The following is a 17,179-nucleotide window of genomic DNA, read 5'->3' as shown; positions in this document are numbered from 1 at the left end:
CCACAGTGGTCCTGGCTCCAGTAGCAGTTTAAATTGTCTCACTTTGGATTTTAAAAGTTGTGGGATTGACTGCGCATCTCCTTGCCCCTTACTTGCTTTATTTGTAATTTGTTTCTACTGGTGACTTTTAGACACCCTCAGAATAGAAACATTTTATGAAACAGTTTCTGCTGCCTTTCTGGTGGCTACACCTTGCTACAAAATACTGCTTTATTTTCTACAGCCTTCGGGAAAGTATGTGTCTCTGGTTGCCTCTGTAAAATATATCAGAAGTTGGACTTAGGTCAAAACAGAACACAAGAACTTCTGAAATGTTCCCCTGTGACACCAGGTGTTCTGTTATTGTAGTGTGCATTTCTGAACATCCCTTAGCCATTAAACTGTGTTAATCATGTAACTACTAATACTTCTGACATAATGTACCAGCAGAAAAAACATTGAACCAGTGGTGGAGGAGTCCTGCAGCTGCAAGTTGATCAGTCGGAATGAGCAAAATGGATGAAATGTCTGTGTCATCACAGTTCAGTAGGCAGAAACTTGATACAGATAAAAAACATAATTATGAAGCATGTAATTAATTAGAGGGTAATGTACTTCTGGATGAAGGCGGAGATCTTTGCCTTAGACTTTAGTGGTGTGGTCAGTACAGCTAATGGTAGAATCTGGGAGAGGGTGGACAGAATCCAGAGTAGAAAAGGACTGATTAAGTAACCTGGACATGTGGAAGTCCAGGAGGACAGATGGGATACATCCAAACATGCCAAGGAAGCTGGCGATTTCCTAACTGCCGGGCTCAAAGCCTCATGGTCAGCAGTTCAGTTAACAAACAACAGCCTCAGGGATGATACTGACACTGATACTATTTAACATCTCTATTCCATGCAAACAGTATAAACCAAATACAATTTTGAGCAAGAAAATTAACTCTAGCTTTGTATATTCTTCTGCTGGAGTATAAAATTCATGTTTTGATAGCTAAGGTAATGTTGTTAGGGGGCTGAGCAAGAGGGTGATGTAATTTGTGCAGGGTGATGCAGTTTGGATACATAAATCTGGATTGTTCAGGGAAATAAATAAAGAAATAAATAATCCTTGAAGTTTAGAAGCAGCAGTCTCAATTTTTAGTGCTCTGACTTGGAGTAGCCAAAGGTAAAGGATTAAAGCATTAGTAATGAAATAAATTGAAAGAAAAATGATACAAAAATTCTAAGATTTATCAAAAAAGATTATCTGAAAAGGAGACATGAGCAAACCAAATTAAAATTTGGTAATAAATCTTTTCATTTACCATCTGTAGAGGTCAGTATAACCTAAGATGTTAGGGATAGAATTTTATGCATTGTTGGTAGTTTTTCTACAGACCTTGACAGTACATATTTGTGCAGTTTTGGACACTTTGACCATGAGGTAAACTGCGTGTTCTTTGGTAGAGACATTTTAAAAATTAAAGTAAACTGACAAAAGGCAGCTGAGTATGTGACTGGAGGAGGGGGTTTCTGGCTTTGTTTTTTGTTATTATTTGTAGTACCAAACCTGAGAACAGAAGGCTCCACAGCAAGAGTTTTTCTGACTTGAAATTATCAGTGTTAAATGATGCAAGGACATGTATCCCTGAATGCCTGAAGGTAGTATATGTCTTCTCCAAGGATCTCTGTTGCAGGCTGTTTGCAACTTTGCTTGACTAGGATTGCTTTTGCATAAGGTGTATTTTCTTTTTGAATCCAAACATGCTGTCTAGTAACTCTTTTCTTCCAGTAGTTCTGTTGCACTGAGTACATCTAATTGTCAGAGTTTTGTTTCAAGTTATACAGCATTGCAAGAAATTTTAAGAAATAGATTTTAACTATTAACTGTAAAATGAATTAAGCACTACAAATCAGATAAATTATGAATAGGAAATCTGCAGGTTAATTTAGCTGAATGGCAAGGTTTCTCTTAGTAGTATTGTGAAATAGTCTGATGTCTAGCTCATGAGTTAGTAGGGTTTATACAGTAGCAACTGAACAAAGGGGAAGGGCAGGACCTGCATTTACCTAGAGTCTCCTTGGAAATCTACATTTCAATGGGATTTTATTTTAATATGACAGCGTACTAGGTTTTTTTCAAACACGTGTCTTGGAATGAAATCTGAAGTAGTTTATCAGCTTACTGCTGATACAACAAACATGTGCTGGGAAGCCCTGCAGAACCCATGCATAATTACCACCATTGGAAGAGTTCTGGAGCCTCAAAGGAGAAAGGGAGAGTATTGTGTTAGCTCTACTTCTTCCACTTTCTTGAGTGTTTCTTCTGCTGTCGGTTTTGTTTGTCTTTATGTCTCTTCAGACTGCATGGAAGGAGTGTAGGAGCTCACTGTTCATACTTTATTCATACTCTTAAATTTTCAATGTGGTAAGTGGCAGCTATGCATTAGGCAACTGTATAATGAGAGCAGCTGAAGAAATTCTGCCTATCTCAAAAATGCAAGCATATGTCAAAAGACTCCTGATCTGGGGGTTAGTGGCAACAATTGTGACTACAATATGGAACCATCACTTCCAAGTGAGACTAGTATTATATTGGCAGTAGTGTTTAATTATTGCATGCTATGCTGTGTGTTTTGGAAATGGTATGCAAAAGTAAATGGAAGGCTTAACTGTCCCATTACACTGAAATAACATTAATCACTGCAAAGAAAATCCATTTCAGTGAAGCATGTCACAGGCTGTTTTGAGAGGCTCCTGAGATGGCAGTTTCTCAGTGTACTCATTTGAATTTCACTCAGTCATTTGAATTTGTTGCCAACAGTTTTTTCAAGTTAGTTTTATGGGAGAATAAAGGAAAAAAATCTGACAAATTTTCTTTGCACATATTTTATGCTACCTAAATTTTCTGATTATGGAAAGTAAAAATAAAAATATAGTTAGTGGACATATTTGTGTATGCTATCTTTTAGGGAAGAATTATTAATAAATTTTGCCAAAAAGTATCAGTGACTCAAGGACTTAGGTTCCATTCTTTCAAAAATTTTACTTACTTTTCGATTTTACTTTCCACTATGCATGTATGTTAGGACTTATCTGGTTATGGCTAAGCCATACAACTAAATCTTTATTTTGGACATCCTTTAAAAGATATCTTCATGCCGCTATGCATATAGAGTGTGCTTGGTTCTATCGCATTCAGTCAGTATCAACTCTTTGTTGTTTTGTTGCATTACCAACTCTACTGATTTAAAAATCCCGTAAATTATTTCCTTGTGTTTCTTAGTAATTTTTTTTTGTCATACTCTAAAATCTAATCTAGCTGTTATAGTTGACAGTATAATTACAATAATTCTGTAGTTGTGACATATAAAGACTAAAGTTAGTGGACAAGAGGACAAGGAAGTATTTTTCAGAACATGTAATCTTCGGCTTTATCTGTGTTTTTTGATACAGTCTTCATCCAGTCTTTTCCACTGAAGAAATGGAAAGTGAAATCTGGAAGAGTTGTGCCTTTTGATTTAGAATCAACTATAAACCTGCCTTTCCTTTAAACACTGGACAGGACTATTAGCAATGGGTGTAGGATTGTCATCTACAGTTTTCTGTAGTTAGAGTAGGTTTATGCATATATATATTTTTAATATTACCTTCTGTTTGTTATTTGTTTCTTACAAAGCTGAGATCCGTGCTAATATGCACCGCTCCAAACAAACAAAAAACCGCGAAGCAACCACATCTAACCCCACAGCAACTGATGGGGTATTTTAGTTAACTAATTGTAAGTGGCTCTGATGACCACCTTACCTGTGCTGTGCATGTCCTTTGAAGCTGGCACACCTGTGAAGACAGACAGTACGTGTATGGAGAGGGAGCCCTGTGCGACTAATGTCTGTTGGTGCAGACACCACACAGGGGCAGAGCAGAAACCTACAAAGGGGTTCTAAGTTCATCCTTTTCACTGCAGCATTAGCACCATTGATGGTGGTGATGGAGGTGTCTTGTATCCACTGCATTACCTTCGTTTCTGCTTTTCTCTGTGGAGTTCATACTGTTCCAGTTGCTCTGAATTTTAGTAGCTGTCCTTGGCACAACCTGATTATTTCCTTTCATAAGGAAACTGAGACCAGTGTTGAATGCTGTACCTGACAACTAGTCTGTGTCTGTGACCATCAGAGGCCATGCTGGTGTTCTTAAAATCTTTACTCTCTCATCCTAGGTAGCTTCTTCAAGGTATTCCAGGGGGATGCTTGAAAATTCAGATTGGATAGGAAGCCTGCATGAGGCCTGTAGTTTAAACTAGAAGCATTCATTACATTCTGTAAAAGTGTTTAGAAAAGTGGTTCTACTAACTTTCGGCATAGTGTGAGGCATATGTATTATTTTTTTTATTTAATGGAGGGAAAGAGAAATTTCAGACTAAACGCTATTTACTTAATACTTTATTAGTGAAATTGGCAACACGGGCAAGGACTCTTCAACAGGGAAGTAGCACTGTTCCTTTTCAAACACGTGTACATTTTCACTTTGGCTGTCCTTTGATATTCAGTTTTAAGTTAAATTATTCATGCTTTTATTTCCATCTGCATTCTAGTCCTTAATACTGCATTTATCACTTAAAAGTTTTCACTGTTTCTTGAACATGTCATTAGCATATGCTTTGCTGTAATGTTGATGTGATATGTGTTTGCTTCAAATAATTATGTTCTTTTAACATGACGAGATCAGTTCAGATGTATATTATCCTGTGATGTTGGTAGTAGCTGTAACATTCAACTATGGAAGAAAAATTCTCCCTGGAAATACAGAGGAAGGGTATAAAACACCAGCATGGATTCAAGACCTTAATATTAATAGTGTTTGAGGGCTCCAGAGTTTTGCTTTTTTTCCCTCAGCCACCTCTTTTTAATCTGTTTGGATTTTCTTCTAAATTATTTCTTGCTTGTTAGGCGTCTTTCTAGCTTACAATACCATTGTGGAAGTATCTTGACTGTTTTCCCCACCTCAGATGACTGGCAATCTTCTGCTGCAAAGACATAGATTGTGTGGGATGCCACAGGTGACCAAACCAACAGGAATGTTTCTGTTTAGGAATCACTATTAGGCTGTATTACTTTCTCAGGCTCTTTAATGTTGTATTTTGACCACTCAAATGGTGTTCAGATATGAAAACATCAGATGAGAAAATATATACCCTTCTCTCATATTTTCTTGAAGATACCACATCACCACAATAAAAAGAAAATTTTTTCTGCAATAAGTAGGAATTATAAGAATTTCCCCTAATTTAGTGGGATTTTATGACTGTGAGAAAGCGGAAGAGCTGAATATTGTAATTAAAAACAAACAAACAAACAAAAACCAAACCAAAACCAAGCAACCAACAACAACAAAAACCAGCAGGTCCGTGACTTTCCACCTCTTACATATTTGGATTGAGACTTAGCAAGAATTGATGATGAAGTACAACAGAGAAAGAATTCCTCTCTGCAATATGTACCTTTTATAGTAACTGTTTGAACAAAAGAGCTACAAGGAAGCTGTCAGCTTGTTTCTGTTCTTCTACCTAAGCCTCTGTGTAAGTGTTGCCAACATTGGACCTCACAGGAAGCACATGGTTAATTCAAAAAGCTTTTCTTCTCACTTCAAGGTGTTGCTGATGAAGAGAGCTTTATAATGGTCCTTCACATTACCAGTGCTCTGCCGCTGACCTAAGTCCTTCTGGTTTCTTAAGCTAGTACCAGCAATGTAACTTGGAACTAACAAAAATAATCTTAAATAAGTGGGGGGAAGCATGCAAATCCTGAGCCTTACAAACATGGTAAGGAGCAGGAAACCTCGAAACATAATTTAGCAGTTGCTTGGTTGAAATACTTCCTTTTTTAATTAATTGTCTAAAACAACTGAGCTTTGTACAGGTTATTACTTTACACTCAAATGCCTTATCCAGTAACCAAGAGTGAACAGTTTTACTGCCTGCAATTTGCCCTGTTCAATCAAAAATAAACAAAAATTTCCATGAATTGTTTGAAATTCAGTGCATAGTTCCCACTTCAGCTAGTATCCAGCATTAGAAATCAAAATTAGTTATTCTCAAAGATTCCACAGCAGAGGTGGCTGTTGCAAGCAGTCTTCAGGAGAGGAGAAAGTATTTTTATGACAGACTGCATATTATATGCAAAATATTCAAATAAAACCATCCCACTTAAGTCAGATGTGATTAACTATGCTATTAAAATTTAAAAGAAACAGAAATTAGTTGTTGCTTTTAAATGTGCAGTGTTTCTAAATATCAAAACTGTTTCAGTCTGCATGCTAATCCTAGGCAAAAACGAACAAAATGTCTTTTGGGAACCATCTTTTAGTCTTGAGCATTTTTATTCAAATTTGGGATACAGTCAGCCCCCAGGCTATGGTGTGGGGGAAAGTGCAAGTTGTGGGAGTTTAGTAGATGCACTGAGAGTCATGTAAAGGCTCTTAGGCTTTTGGATATTCCTCAAAATAAAAGCGTGGAATTACTTGGGTATTTGGAATTAATGCTTAATTAATTTGCTTTACCAGACACCCTATGGTGAGGGGTATGTTTGCTTTAAAAGGAAGAGCAGATGTAGCAATTTAAAGGTCCCTAAGTCCCTCTCTTCAACTTAATTTGCATTTTCCTGCTTCTATGTACACAAAGGGATGAAGTCTCTCAGTCCTGTATGACAGCTGCTCCAGCAGTAGATCTGCCATTGTCCTTCATTGGCACTTATATATTCAGATATTTCCTAGCTATTTACTAGCCAATAGAGCTAAAAGGCTTTGAAAATGTACTAATGGCATTGTCAGAATAGGTGTATTGATAGCATAATCCTCAGTACAAACCTGTTCTGAGTTACTGGGGAGATAATCCATCGTCTTTCGCTACTCCACATTATCTTGTCATTGAGACCCTGGCAGGCAGATGAGAGGTCACTGCAGTCTCTGAATTTCCTGGTAGGGTGGAGAATGGTCTAAGCAGTACTAGGAAGTTCTGGACAGAGGTAAATCCTCTCATAATTTTAGCTTTGTATTTGCAAAGAAATATTTAGTAGTAATATTAATTAGTGTGGTTCATATTTAATACTAATCTGACATGAGAAATTCCAAAGGAGTTGTTTATATATATAGGAAGATGTGATTTAAAACAGTAAGGAAATATGATTACTTTTTGGGGGGTATGTGAGCATATTCCCTTTATTATGAACAAGAGACTATAGTGATCAAGGTACCAGTAAGTTGCTGGTCTGGCAGCTTAAGGACATAAGTCTTTTCCATATGTTTTAAATCACAGACAATAGGTACTGATACTAGTAAGGTACTGAACTACATAGCTGATAAAAGGAGGCGTGAGAGAAAGGCTTCACACAAGGAAATTTTCCAGTTGTTTAACTTAACCATAGCCTTTTAGGTTTCATATATAAAATAGTGTACATTGTATTACAGTCCATAATTTATTTTAATTACAGATAATAACCAGTCAAAAAAGAACAAATACAAAACACTTGAGACAGAAATTAATTTATTTTAATCTGTAAAATTCCTTGGCTTGTGCTTCTTACTAACTTCTCCCATCATGCAGATGCCTTGATGTTCCACTCCCCTTTCTGCCCTCCTCGGCAACTCTAGAGCGGCATATGAGGTTGTTATGTATTTGTTTTTTGGGGTCTAGTGCTTGTTGTCCAAAAATGACTGCTCTGCTCGTACCAATAGGACTTTGTACTTATGGTCATTTCCTAGCAGAAGTTTGCCAAGTTAGTACCTCTTACCTTCTGAGATCAGATGTGTTAAGTTTAAGGTGAGGGAAGCAGACAGGGGTAGCATTATGGTAGTAAAAGTAGAGGACATGAAGCCATAATGTAGCTGCTGTGGCCACAGGTGAAATTCTGACACTCTAATAGAACGAGCCACAGAGGCAGAGACCATTGCTTGGTTTGAGAGACAAACAGAAGGGAATGCTGATCCACATTCATTCACTTGCTCATGTTCTGAAATGACATCCACAAACATCTGGAAGAGAACAAAAAGATCGGTTTATGTTGATACAGTGATACAAGTCATAGCTTTCTAAACTGGCAGGTGCAGAATGCTCAGATGTTCTTGTTGCTAAATTTCATAAGCAAAGGTTTCTTTTGAAGAACTAATGGCATTTCTGTCAACAGGAGAATGGACACTTTGGTTTTCTAATATCAGAACCATTGGAATTAAATTTATAGCTCCTGGATGTTGGGGCTTCCAACATGGTAGCACTCAGATTTAAGTTACAACCCAGGGCACCAGCCATGACAGTGGATACTTATTCTACTCATCATTCTTCTTCTATTGGCACCATATAGGGCCTAGAATAAAACAACTGTTTTTGCTCTGGTGAAGCTCTATTAGTGTTTGAATACAGTGGTGATTAAATAGGTCGGCTCTCTATGCAGCAAAGGATGAGGAAAGTGTGAATATCTTGTCTTGTCATTGCAGATATAGATATATAGATATATATGATGGGTTTTTTTTAAACAGTAAAAATATTACATTTCTAATAAAAATTAATTTTAGGGCAAGATGGTGAAAGGAATGGGGGGTGCCATGGACCTGGTGTCCAGTGCGCAGACCAAAGTGGTTGTCACCATGGAGCACTCAGCCAAGGTAAGGCCCTTTGTTTCTTCTTTCTAAAAGGTGTTTTGTGCCATACTGAAAAAAAAGAAAAAAAAAAAAAAAAAAGAGAGAAGAAGAAAAAAATAAACAACAGATTTTACATTTATTCTCCTACTTTGACAGCTTGCTTTTAGTTATTATGGAGATGCAACAGGGGGCAAGGCTAGTATCATTCCTTCCTCTTGTAAGTGAATCATGCACCGTGGAAAAAATGAAATATTAACTTGATGTTTAAAAGCTGCAAACATATTTTATTTACTTCATGCAAATTTAATGGAAGTGGCAATTGCCTGAGGTATAGTAGATGGTACCCCGGAGGTTTTACTCTTCACCTCAGAATAATATGAAAAATGAGGTCCCCGTGGTTAAATACTTGTTATGATGGAAAGATATTTACCTTTGAAGTTGTCAGTCAAATTGGTACTGACAGCTTAATAGAATAGATCTTTCTGGTATGATGAGATGCAGGCTGGCTTGCATCATTATTTGATAGAGGTTCATCTAGAGACTTCTTTGTGGGGGGAATTTTATAGACATAAACTTTCTCCTACAGAAGGTCATAGGAAACTTGTCATTTTAAACTTCTGAAATGGTACTGTCCAAACCATGAGAAAAATGGACTGAAGGACAAAAATCTCTTTTCAGGGAACTATACCGAATAGTTAAAAATGAACCTTTTTTTTAATATCTGTGTTTCTGTTATTCCAAATTCCTTGTATGCCTACAATAAGAATTAGTTATGTATTTTTCAAGATCATGTCCCAATCTGAATGCATAAAGAGAAGCATAAGGGATTTGCATGGTAAGCTATAGTAAATATGAAAATATGAAAGTTAAATATATTAACATTTGTGTGGCTTTAAAATGTGATTTGAAGAATGAATTTTCAGTTTAAAAAAAATTGTTGAAAACTGTAATAGTTTTACAATTTATCCTAAGCTGTGATCTCAAAAGGCACATTTGCAGCAGCAGGACTGAGTCTCATCCAGTAGTTTGAGTGTGCATATTTGTAAATAAGAAAACAAAAGTGCAAAGCAAATTCATCGATATACTCACATCCCTATCACAGCCTTCCAAAAACTGAGTATGTAGTTATCCATTTGCTCAGATACGTACTTCAGGTATTAATGTGATCTGAATAAATATTAATGCTAAATTTCTAGTTACTGGGGATAGATTCACTGTTACAAACAATCCAGGCATAGACATTTATTTTGGCATATATATACATAGCTTGGGCTCTGCTGTACATGGGATGCCTGGTGTGGACTTCTAGAGAGACCGTTATAGGCCTTCATAAGTTACTTCTTCTGCTTTTCTGAGAAGGCACTGCAAAACTAAACTGTGCGTGATTTTTCATTTTATTCTTATTTTTAAATGGAGGCTGTTCTTGGTGCTCTTTCCTCTTACTTACCCTCTTTTTGGGGGTCTTCATAGTGCTGTTTTTTGTTTGCTCAGAAGTGAAGAAGATGAAATATGAAAATCTTGTGTTTGGAAATCCAAAGCTGGTGTTACATTTTTCAGGTGCTCCTCTATGGTGTTTTTCTTTGTCTATTTGTTTATTTTAAGAAATAAATATAGCATCCATGAGACTCATTCTGATAGTCAGAAGCCTTTTGTAAGGGTGACTGCTTCTTACAGAGCCTATTTTATATTAATGGCTTTTTAATACTTTGCAGCAAAGATTTTCTCACAGACTTATTTCATCTGTATCTATGTGCCACAGGAGCAATCTTTTGTCCTGCTCAGAACCCGGTGTGCTACTGAGCTAAATACATGTCTGCATGTACTGTTACAATCTGTTGTGTCTGCTGGCCTTTTAGTGTAGGGACATTGTTAACATCTTTTTTTCCAAATAAACAATAAGAAATCTATTATTAGACACCAAAGTCTCCCGTATATCAATAGATTGGATGGATGGAAATACAGTGGAAAGCACGGTACCTTCAGTGAACACATTCAAGAGTTGCTGCAATAGGTAGTTAATGCAGTTGGTTTTATCTGATTTCTGATCTTGTGAAGGATCTTTCAATTATTTTCAAGTCTTTTGTATAATAGTAATGGCTTGATAAACATTGAAATAAGTTTAATGGGAGTTTAAAAGTGTATTCTCCTTTCAGTACGTGTTGCAGTTTTTATACATAGTGATAGTCTGAGTTCTTGCAATGCAGGCAAAATAAAATGTACACTTAATTATTTGGATGAAACTAGTATCTCTTTCAACAGTCAAATAAATACTCAAAATTTCCTCTTTTTAAACTCCTATATGCAGTATATTATAAATAAAACTACATGCTCTCTGATCCAAATTTTTTACATTTTGTAATTACATAAATTTTTACATGTAATGAAAGACAAAAGGTACAGATGAAAGCTGATAGAACATGAAATGAGTTTTGCAGAGGACTCTTCAGGTTAGGAAGCACTGTTGAGGAAAGGTAGCATAGAAAGACAGAAAACAATAAGGGCATGTAGAAAAAGGATGCAGAATGGCTAGTTGCTGCCTTATAAAAGACATAGGGATAGTGAAATGAAATTAGCAACTAGCATTTCTAAGATGGGAAGAAGCATTTTTCGTAGGCAGCTAATGAAGTTGAAGACGATTGGCAGGATGATGCAGGAGCTCAGAGAATTAAGTTTGTATGAGACGGACTACACTGTTTTGTGAGGTTAAGTTCATTAATGACACTCTTCCTCCTGTGTGAAAACAAATACAACAAGGAGACATATGGAAGATAACGAATGTGTACGTTGTGCTCAGAGCTGGCTGGGAGTGCCACATGCATATGTAGAGGACTGTGCTGCTTCTGCCCGGGCAGGGAATATGCGGTATGTGCTGAAATGAATGAAAGAACACCAAAACCAAGTTCTGGACGATATGGAACAAGTGGAAGCTAAAAATGGCAAAGGAGCCTGCTCTTCACTTCTTGAGCAGCTAATTTCTGCCACTTAGTAGGCATGCTCATAGTGCCATGAGGAGTACATGGTACTGAACAAGGCAGAAGCCATGAGAAGACCTGCCTTTTGAAGTAGTGTAAGAGCTTGGAGTCTAATAGCAGATATTTTCTGTGAGCCTCATCTAGAAGAAATGGAAGGAGTCACTGTTCCCGTCAACACTTTTATTGGATTATATAGGCAGAAGCAAGATGTCTGCTGGAAAGTATGTAGAACTTAAGAGATACCAGGTATACTTTTAGCTTTGTAGGTTTGTGAACCAATTTTGGGGGTTAATGTGAATTCTGCCAGTTCAGGGAGGCAAATACATTCAAGTGCTAGGTTAACGGTTGGACTTGATGATCTTAAAGGTCTTTTCCAACCAAAATGTTTCTATGATCTTATAATTAAATAGCATTGCCCAAAAGGAGTCTTTAGCTTGGGAAATCTGTACATCACAGCATGTCAGGAACCAGGAGGGCATATCTCTGGAAGGGTGGCTCAATTTTTGCTCCGTATGCTTAAACCGCTGTGAGACACTTGGTTAATGGACCCTAAGTCTAATTCATTATGGTATTTCTTAATGTATTTTTGCTAAATTGCTTTTTTTGTTTATAACCATATTAGGTTGTTATTTAATCTCTATACAGTCACTGTGCATCTGTGCCTAATCTGCTAAATACTGCCTAAGAGAAAAAACAGTCAAGTTCCTACCCCCATGGATGGCATCATTGAGTTGTTTTGTAAAACATAGTAAGTTAATGGCTGGTAGTTGGTCCATGTTGTGAAATGAGTTGTCTGCACCATTCAGAAAAATAGAACGGAAACTAATTTTAAGCACTTGATTTGGATGTGACTGAACCTGCAGCGCTGAACTGAAAACTCCTTTCACCAGCAATAGTTTTTATTTCAATGTGTTTTACAAGGTTAAAGACAGTTCTGTTCTTCAACAGCAGCTTTTTTGACTGAAAGCAGTTTGAAACACCTTAAGGTTTTATGTATCTACACAACAGTCTTTTCCCTTATCTGAACAAATCCCATATAAACTCAGATGGTAAAAATTCATGCAGTTCCATTGGGATTCCCATTCTGGTAGTATTGTGATGGATGTCTTCCAAAAGGCATCTTTAATGCTAACTGGTAGTACAATGATCTTCAGCTCGAGTGTTAAGAAGCTGGAATGTATCAGTTTTCAGGGTCAAGCTGTCACCTCTGCAAGGCCATTCATTTCAGTCTCAGTTGAGTAACAGGAAGAGATACTTCATTTCATATGGCTGAGAAGTAAACCTAATATGTTTCTGAAGATATTACAAACAGCACAGATTAATCTTGGCTTTTAGGCAAAGTGCACAAGAAGGTCCTTGAGATGGACGAGATAAGTAGACCAATTGGAAGTAACACTATTCAAGTAATTATTTTCATTAAGAGTGAGTTAGTTTCATCAGAATGGTTGCCTTGGTACCAGATGTGGATTTTGCCGGTGTAATTAGAATTAGAATGAGAATGAAGAAATAGTTCTTCATATAAGAAGATTAATTTAAAAGCACTTGGATTGCTCATTTTGCTATCACTCAGGAGTCAAAATGGCTGGAGATGGTTCCTGAGTTTATAGTAAGCAGTAAGGCAAACTGATGATTGTAAGTTTAAAAAAATCATGTTCATATGGCTAAATGAGAGATGTAATACTCTGAGAGTTTTGAAATGCATAACTGAAAATTGATAATTAGAGGAAAAAAAAAAGCATGTGGTAATGGGAGAAATGTGCATTTAATACTACCTCTGTGAAACGCCTACAAATACTGATTAAAATGTAGTGATCCATCTCTTTTATATTCATTCAGTGCTCTTGCAGCCTACATTTCATTTAGCAGTATCTAAAGACATTTGTGAACTCCTTTTAAAACAAAAGGGAGAAGAAAAAAAAAAAAAAAAGAGGAGGAAAATACCCCAAAAAACCTCACCACCCAAACCTTACCTGCCCAACCTCATGTCAGAAGCTCTGTCTTCTCATTAGGTAATGTTTTTGCCAGGATTTAGAGTTGCTGCCTTTTGAGGCCCCAGAAAAGGAAGTGCCTTAAAGTAAATTCTATTTTATAAATATAAATTGTTTTCTACTTTATTTGCTTTCTAATTCATTCTGTCTAAAACAGAGATAATTGAACTTCTGTGTAGCACTTGAAAATGAACATATTGCACTTATCTTAGTCTGCTTTTGGGCTTTCCTGGAGAAATGGAGGGGATGGGAATCCCATTGTAGGTAAAGAAACTGAATCTACCATTTTGAGAGCATGACTATGCACTTCAGCCCTGGGGATTTGAAATGCCTGTGAATATGGTTGATTCTGCATATAGTGTTTGCAATAAAGTATAAGACAGAGAAATGTCACGCCCGCAGTGTCTTTCCCCAATTTTTGTCCTTTCTGTGTCATCGGTGAGGTCCCATGTATTTGTTATCCTCACATTGCAGAGGAAAAGCAACTTCTTAAGCAGAAGTACACAGAACTTCTAAACTCAGGAGCCCGCTCATTGGTACAGTGAGATTCTTATTAGTCATGTCCCTATATGTGGGATTTAAGTAATAACCATCCCAAAATGCCAGAGATGTAATCTGCCAGAGAAGTGAATTGAACGAGTGTTCTGAGTACAGTGAACGTTTCAATAGCACTGAATGGCTACAGCTGTGATTTTTCTTTTTCATGTATATATTTAAATTCTGAGTAAGTTGATTAATGTTTGTATATTGTTAAACACAGGGCAACGCACATAAAATCTTGGAAAAGTGCAATTTACCACTTACTGGGAAACAATGTGTAAACCGCATAATTACAGAAAAGGTAAAGTACTTTTCTTCTTTTTTTTTTTTTTTTTGTCAATGCTTTCCTCCTCTATCCCTAAGAATGGACACTCAGCAAAAGTAGTAAAGCTTAGTAAAAATGAAGAATATATTTGGTATCTCTTACCAATAAAGGGCAAAGATTCCCTTGAAGTTCAGTTCCAGAGGTCTTGGCATTCCTATTTTTCCTTTTAAAGCTTTTACCATTGACACCTAGCATACTGGACCATACTCTTAGACACCTTCAGAACAAAGATGCCACACATGAAAGGTATGAAATGTATGTGTCTCTTTGTTTTTCCCAAAGCATTCCCGAAAATTTGCTATGTGAGATGCAGATCCTCAAAAACAGCTTTATTCACAGCTCATTTTTTTTCTAGTAGAGCAACAACCGCGTAGCAGAGAATCAGTGTCTTTCTTGGTGTATGCTAGACTCATTCAGAGAAACGTAACCCGTATCTGTAGTAGGGCTTTAATTCTTTTTTCCTTACTTGATTCCACTTGTGAAGCAATGTACTGTCCAGTGCAAGCACATGTGAGCATCTGATGTTGCTGCTGCTCAAACTACATTAGTTAATCTTTTCAGCAAAGGACAAGTGACTCAAGTTTTTTGCTATAATCACGCTCCTTTTATTACCAATGTTTACATTTTTAAGGGCTTAGAGTAGTCCTCTGTGAGCCATCTATCATACTAAGTAGAATGCATCAAAGGTGCTGATGTAGAATCTGTTTTCTCCGGGTGGTGTGTTGCTACTGTAATTTAAAGTTGTGTTTGTTTTTTTTTTTTCTCTATAAAGTAAAGGAAAATAAATGAAAATATGGAAGTTTTCCCAGTCTGCTACTAACTGTCCATGTACAAATGTAAGGTACAAAAAAATGAGACTGAACAAGGACTGATATTAGGTTGGTGCCATGTATGTATTATAGGATTGTACATTTTTCAGTACAAAAGTGACATAGCCACAGCTTCTTTAAAAATGGCTGTTATGCTTCTTTCCCTGTACTATAATAGAAAATAAACAACATACAGAAATTTTTTGAAAAGTCACCACTTGTCAGATCTGGTTGCTTTGTTAGGACATGTCACAAATGTACAACAGTACTTAGTGTTGCAAATTCTGTTTACATGCTAGTTTCCTAATATGTATGTTTCTTATGCCCAGCTTCTCTTTTAAGACTTAGAGGAGCCATCATTTTTCAGTCCCATGAATCAGTGTCATGTGCCCAGAGGACTGCTGAACTTTAGTACACTTCTGTGATGAGTTTAAGACTTCACTTCCATTTCAAGTTCAGTCTTCACCAGTTCTTTAGCTATTGACTTTTTTTTAAGTAAAATTACTATAGACCTTATGGTTTCCCTGGCAACTAGTTTGCAACCTGGGTACGTCCCTCTGGCAGGCACCGTTCAAGTGGACATTGTTTTACAGGTGTTTTTATTTGATGTGCGTGTGAGCCTTGGAAGTACAAAGCATATTTTACGAAGACATCAGGAAGAACAGCCTTTGCTCCTTTAGCCATTTTCTCCCGGGCTTTCTATTAAAAATACAAGAAATCTTGTCTTTCATTGCTAGCTTCTGAAAACACTAAAATTTGTACTGGGTGTGCAGTAGCTGTTGGAGAAGGTTATAATCAAGTGGTGATCAACCACTTTGCACCTCTCTACTGGCCTAAAAACAAAATAGAAGAATGGAGGAGATGTTGTCTTTTCCTTTTTTTCTTTGTGATCTCTTGCTGAGCATTGTCTTACAGCAAGGAACGTCTCAGTCCTTTCCTTTGGACCTCTCAGTTTTCACTAGATTGGGGTATGGTACTTGTTTCATGCAATGAAGAACGGTTGCACATTTTCCCCATGAAACTAACACATCTCATATTTTAGATTCTTTCAGGTACAAATAAATGTAGAAGAAATCTGGTTTGGTCAGTCAAAAAGTGGAAAGTGAAACCAATTGATAATGGTATTTTTTCTTACTGAAGGAACACTACCTACTTCAGTACACCATTTTGTACAATATTGCTGCTCACATCCTAATTTTCTGCTATGATAATAAAAACTTAATTGTCTGCAATTTGAACCTGACAGGCTGTGTTTGATGTGGACAAGAAGAAAGGGTTGACCCTAGTGGAAATCTGGGAAGGACTGACGGTGGATGATATCAAGAAATGCACTGGCTGTGACTTCACAGTAAGTAATGTTACGACCGAATATAGTTAGTCTGGTGCCGGAACAAATATTCTGCACCAATATTCATCATATGAAGACTTACAGATGCAGTAAGTTTCCTCCTTATAGGTGAGGGCTCAGTAGATTGCCTGTGGGATTTACAACAAAAATAAGAAGACAATTTAGGGCTAATCTAGTATGATTATATTGGAAGCATTAAAAGCTAGAAAAAACAGAAGAGATGGAGAAATGACTAAAAGGACAATGTAGAAAGGGAACTTTTACGATGCTTTGAAGAGGGGAGCTGATTCATATCTGAGAGATGGATGAGTATTTATTTTTCCACTGTATAAACTAGTTTACCTAACTCTCTGTTGCCAAGTTTTCGTGCTCTCTTTAGGTGGGGTTGTGAATCTTTTCAGCAGGGATGACTACACATGTCCACTCATGTATTACTAGTGACAATCAATTAAATGCTCTGCTGTTGATATATTTGTTTTTTCTCTTCCACTGCCTTGTACAAATGAAACTTGTACTCTCTGTTAATCCAGAAAGCCACTGCCTTTTGGCCTTCACATTCGTTCTTAAATCTCACTCAATGCTAACACAAAACTGGCTTATTAA

General features: G+C 36.9%; 1 protein-coding gene across 1 annotated transcript in view; it reads left to right on the top strand.

Moving 5' to 3' along the window:
• The window catches only part of OXCT1 (3-oxoacid CoA-transferase 1), an 88,784-nt gene that overhangs the window by 61,716 nt on the left and 9,889 nt on the right, over window positions 1-17,179 (top strand). The window contains exons 14-16 of the mRNA XM_065047616.1: window positions 8,529-8,618; window positions 14,315-14,395; window positions 16,475-16,576. Of these exons, the coding sequence (XP_064903688.1) occupies window positions 8,529-8,618; window positions 14,315-14,395; window positions 16,475-16,576 (273 nt within the window). The remainder of the gene's footprint in view (window positions 1-8,528; window positions 8,619-14,314; window positions 14,396-16,474; window positions 16,577-17,179) is intronic.

This window comes from Columba livia, chromosome Z, assembly GCF_036013475.1.
Source record: "Columba livia isolate bColLiv1 breed racing homer chromosome Z, bColLiv1.pat.W.v2, whole genome shotgun sequence".
Classification (NCBI taxonomy): Eukaryota; Metazoa; Chordata; class Aves; order Columbiformes; family Columbidae; genus Columba; species Columba livia.
Note: the sequence above shows the minus strand (reverse complement) of the source record. Positions and strands in the feature narration are given on the sequence as shown.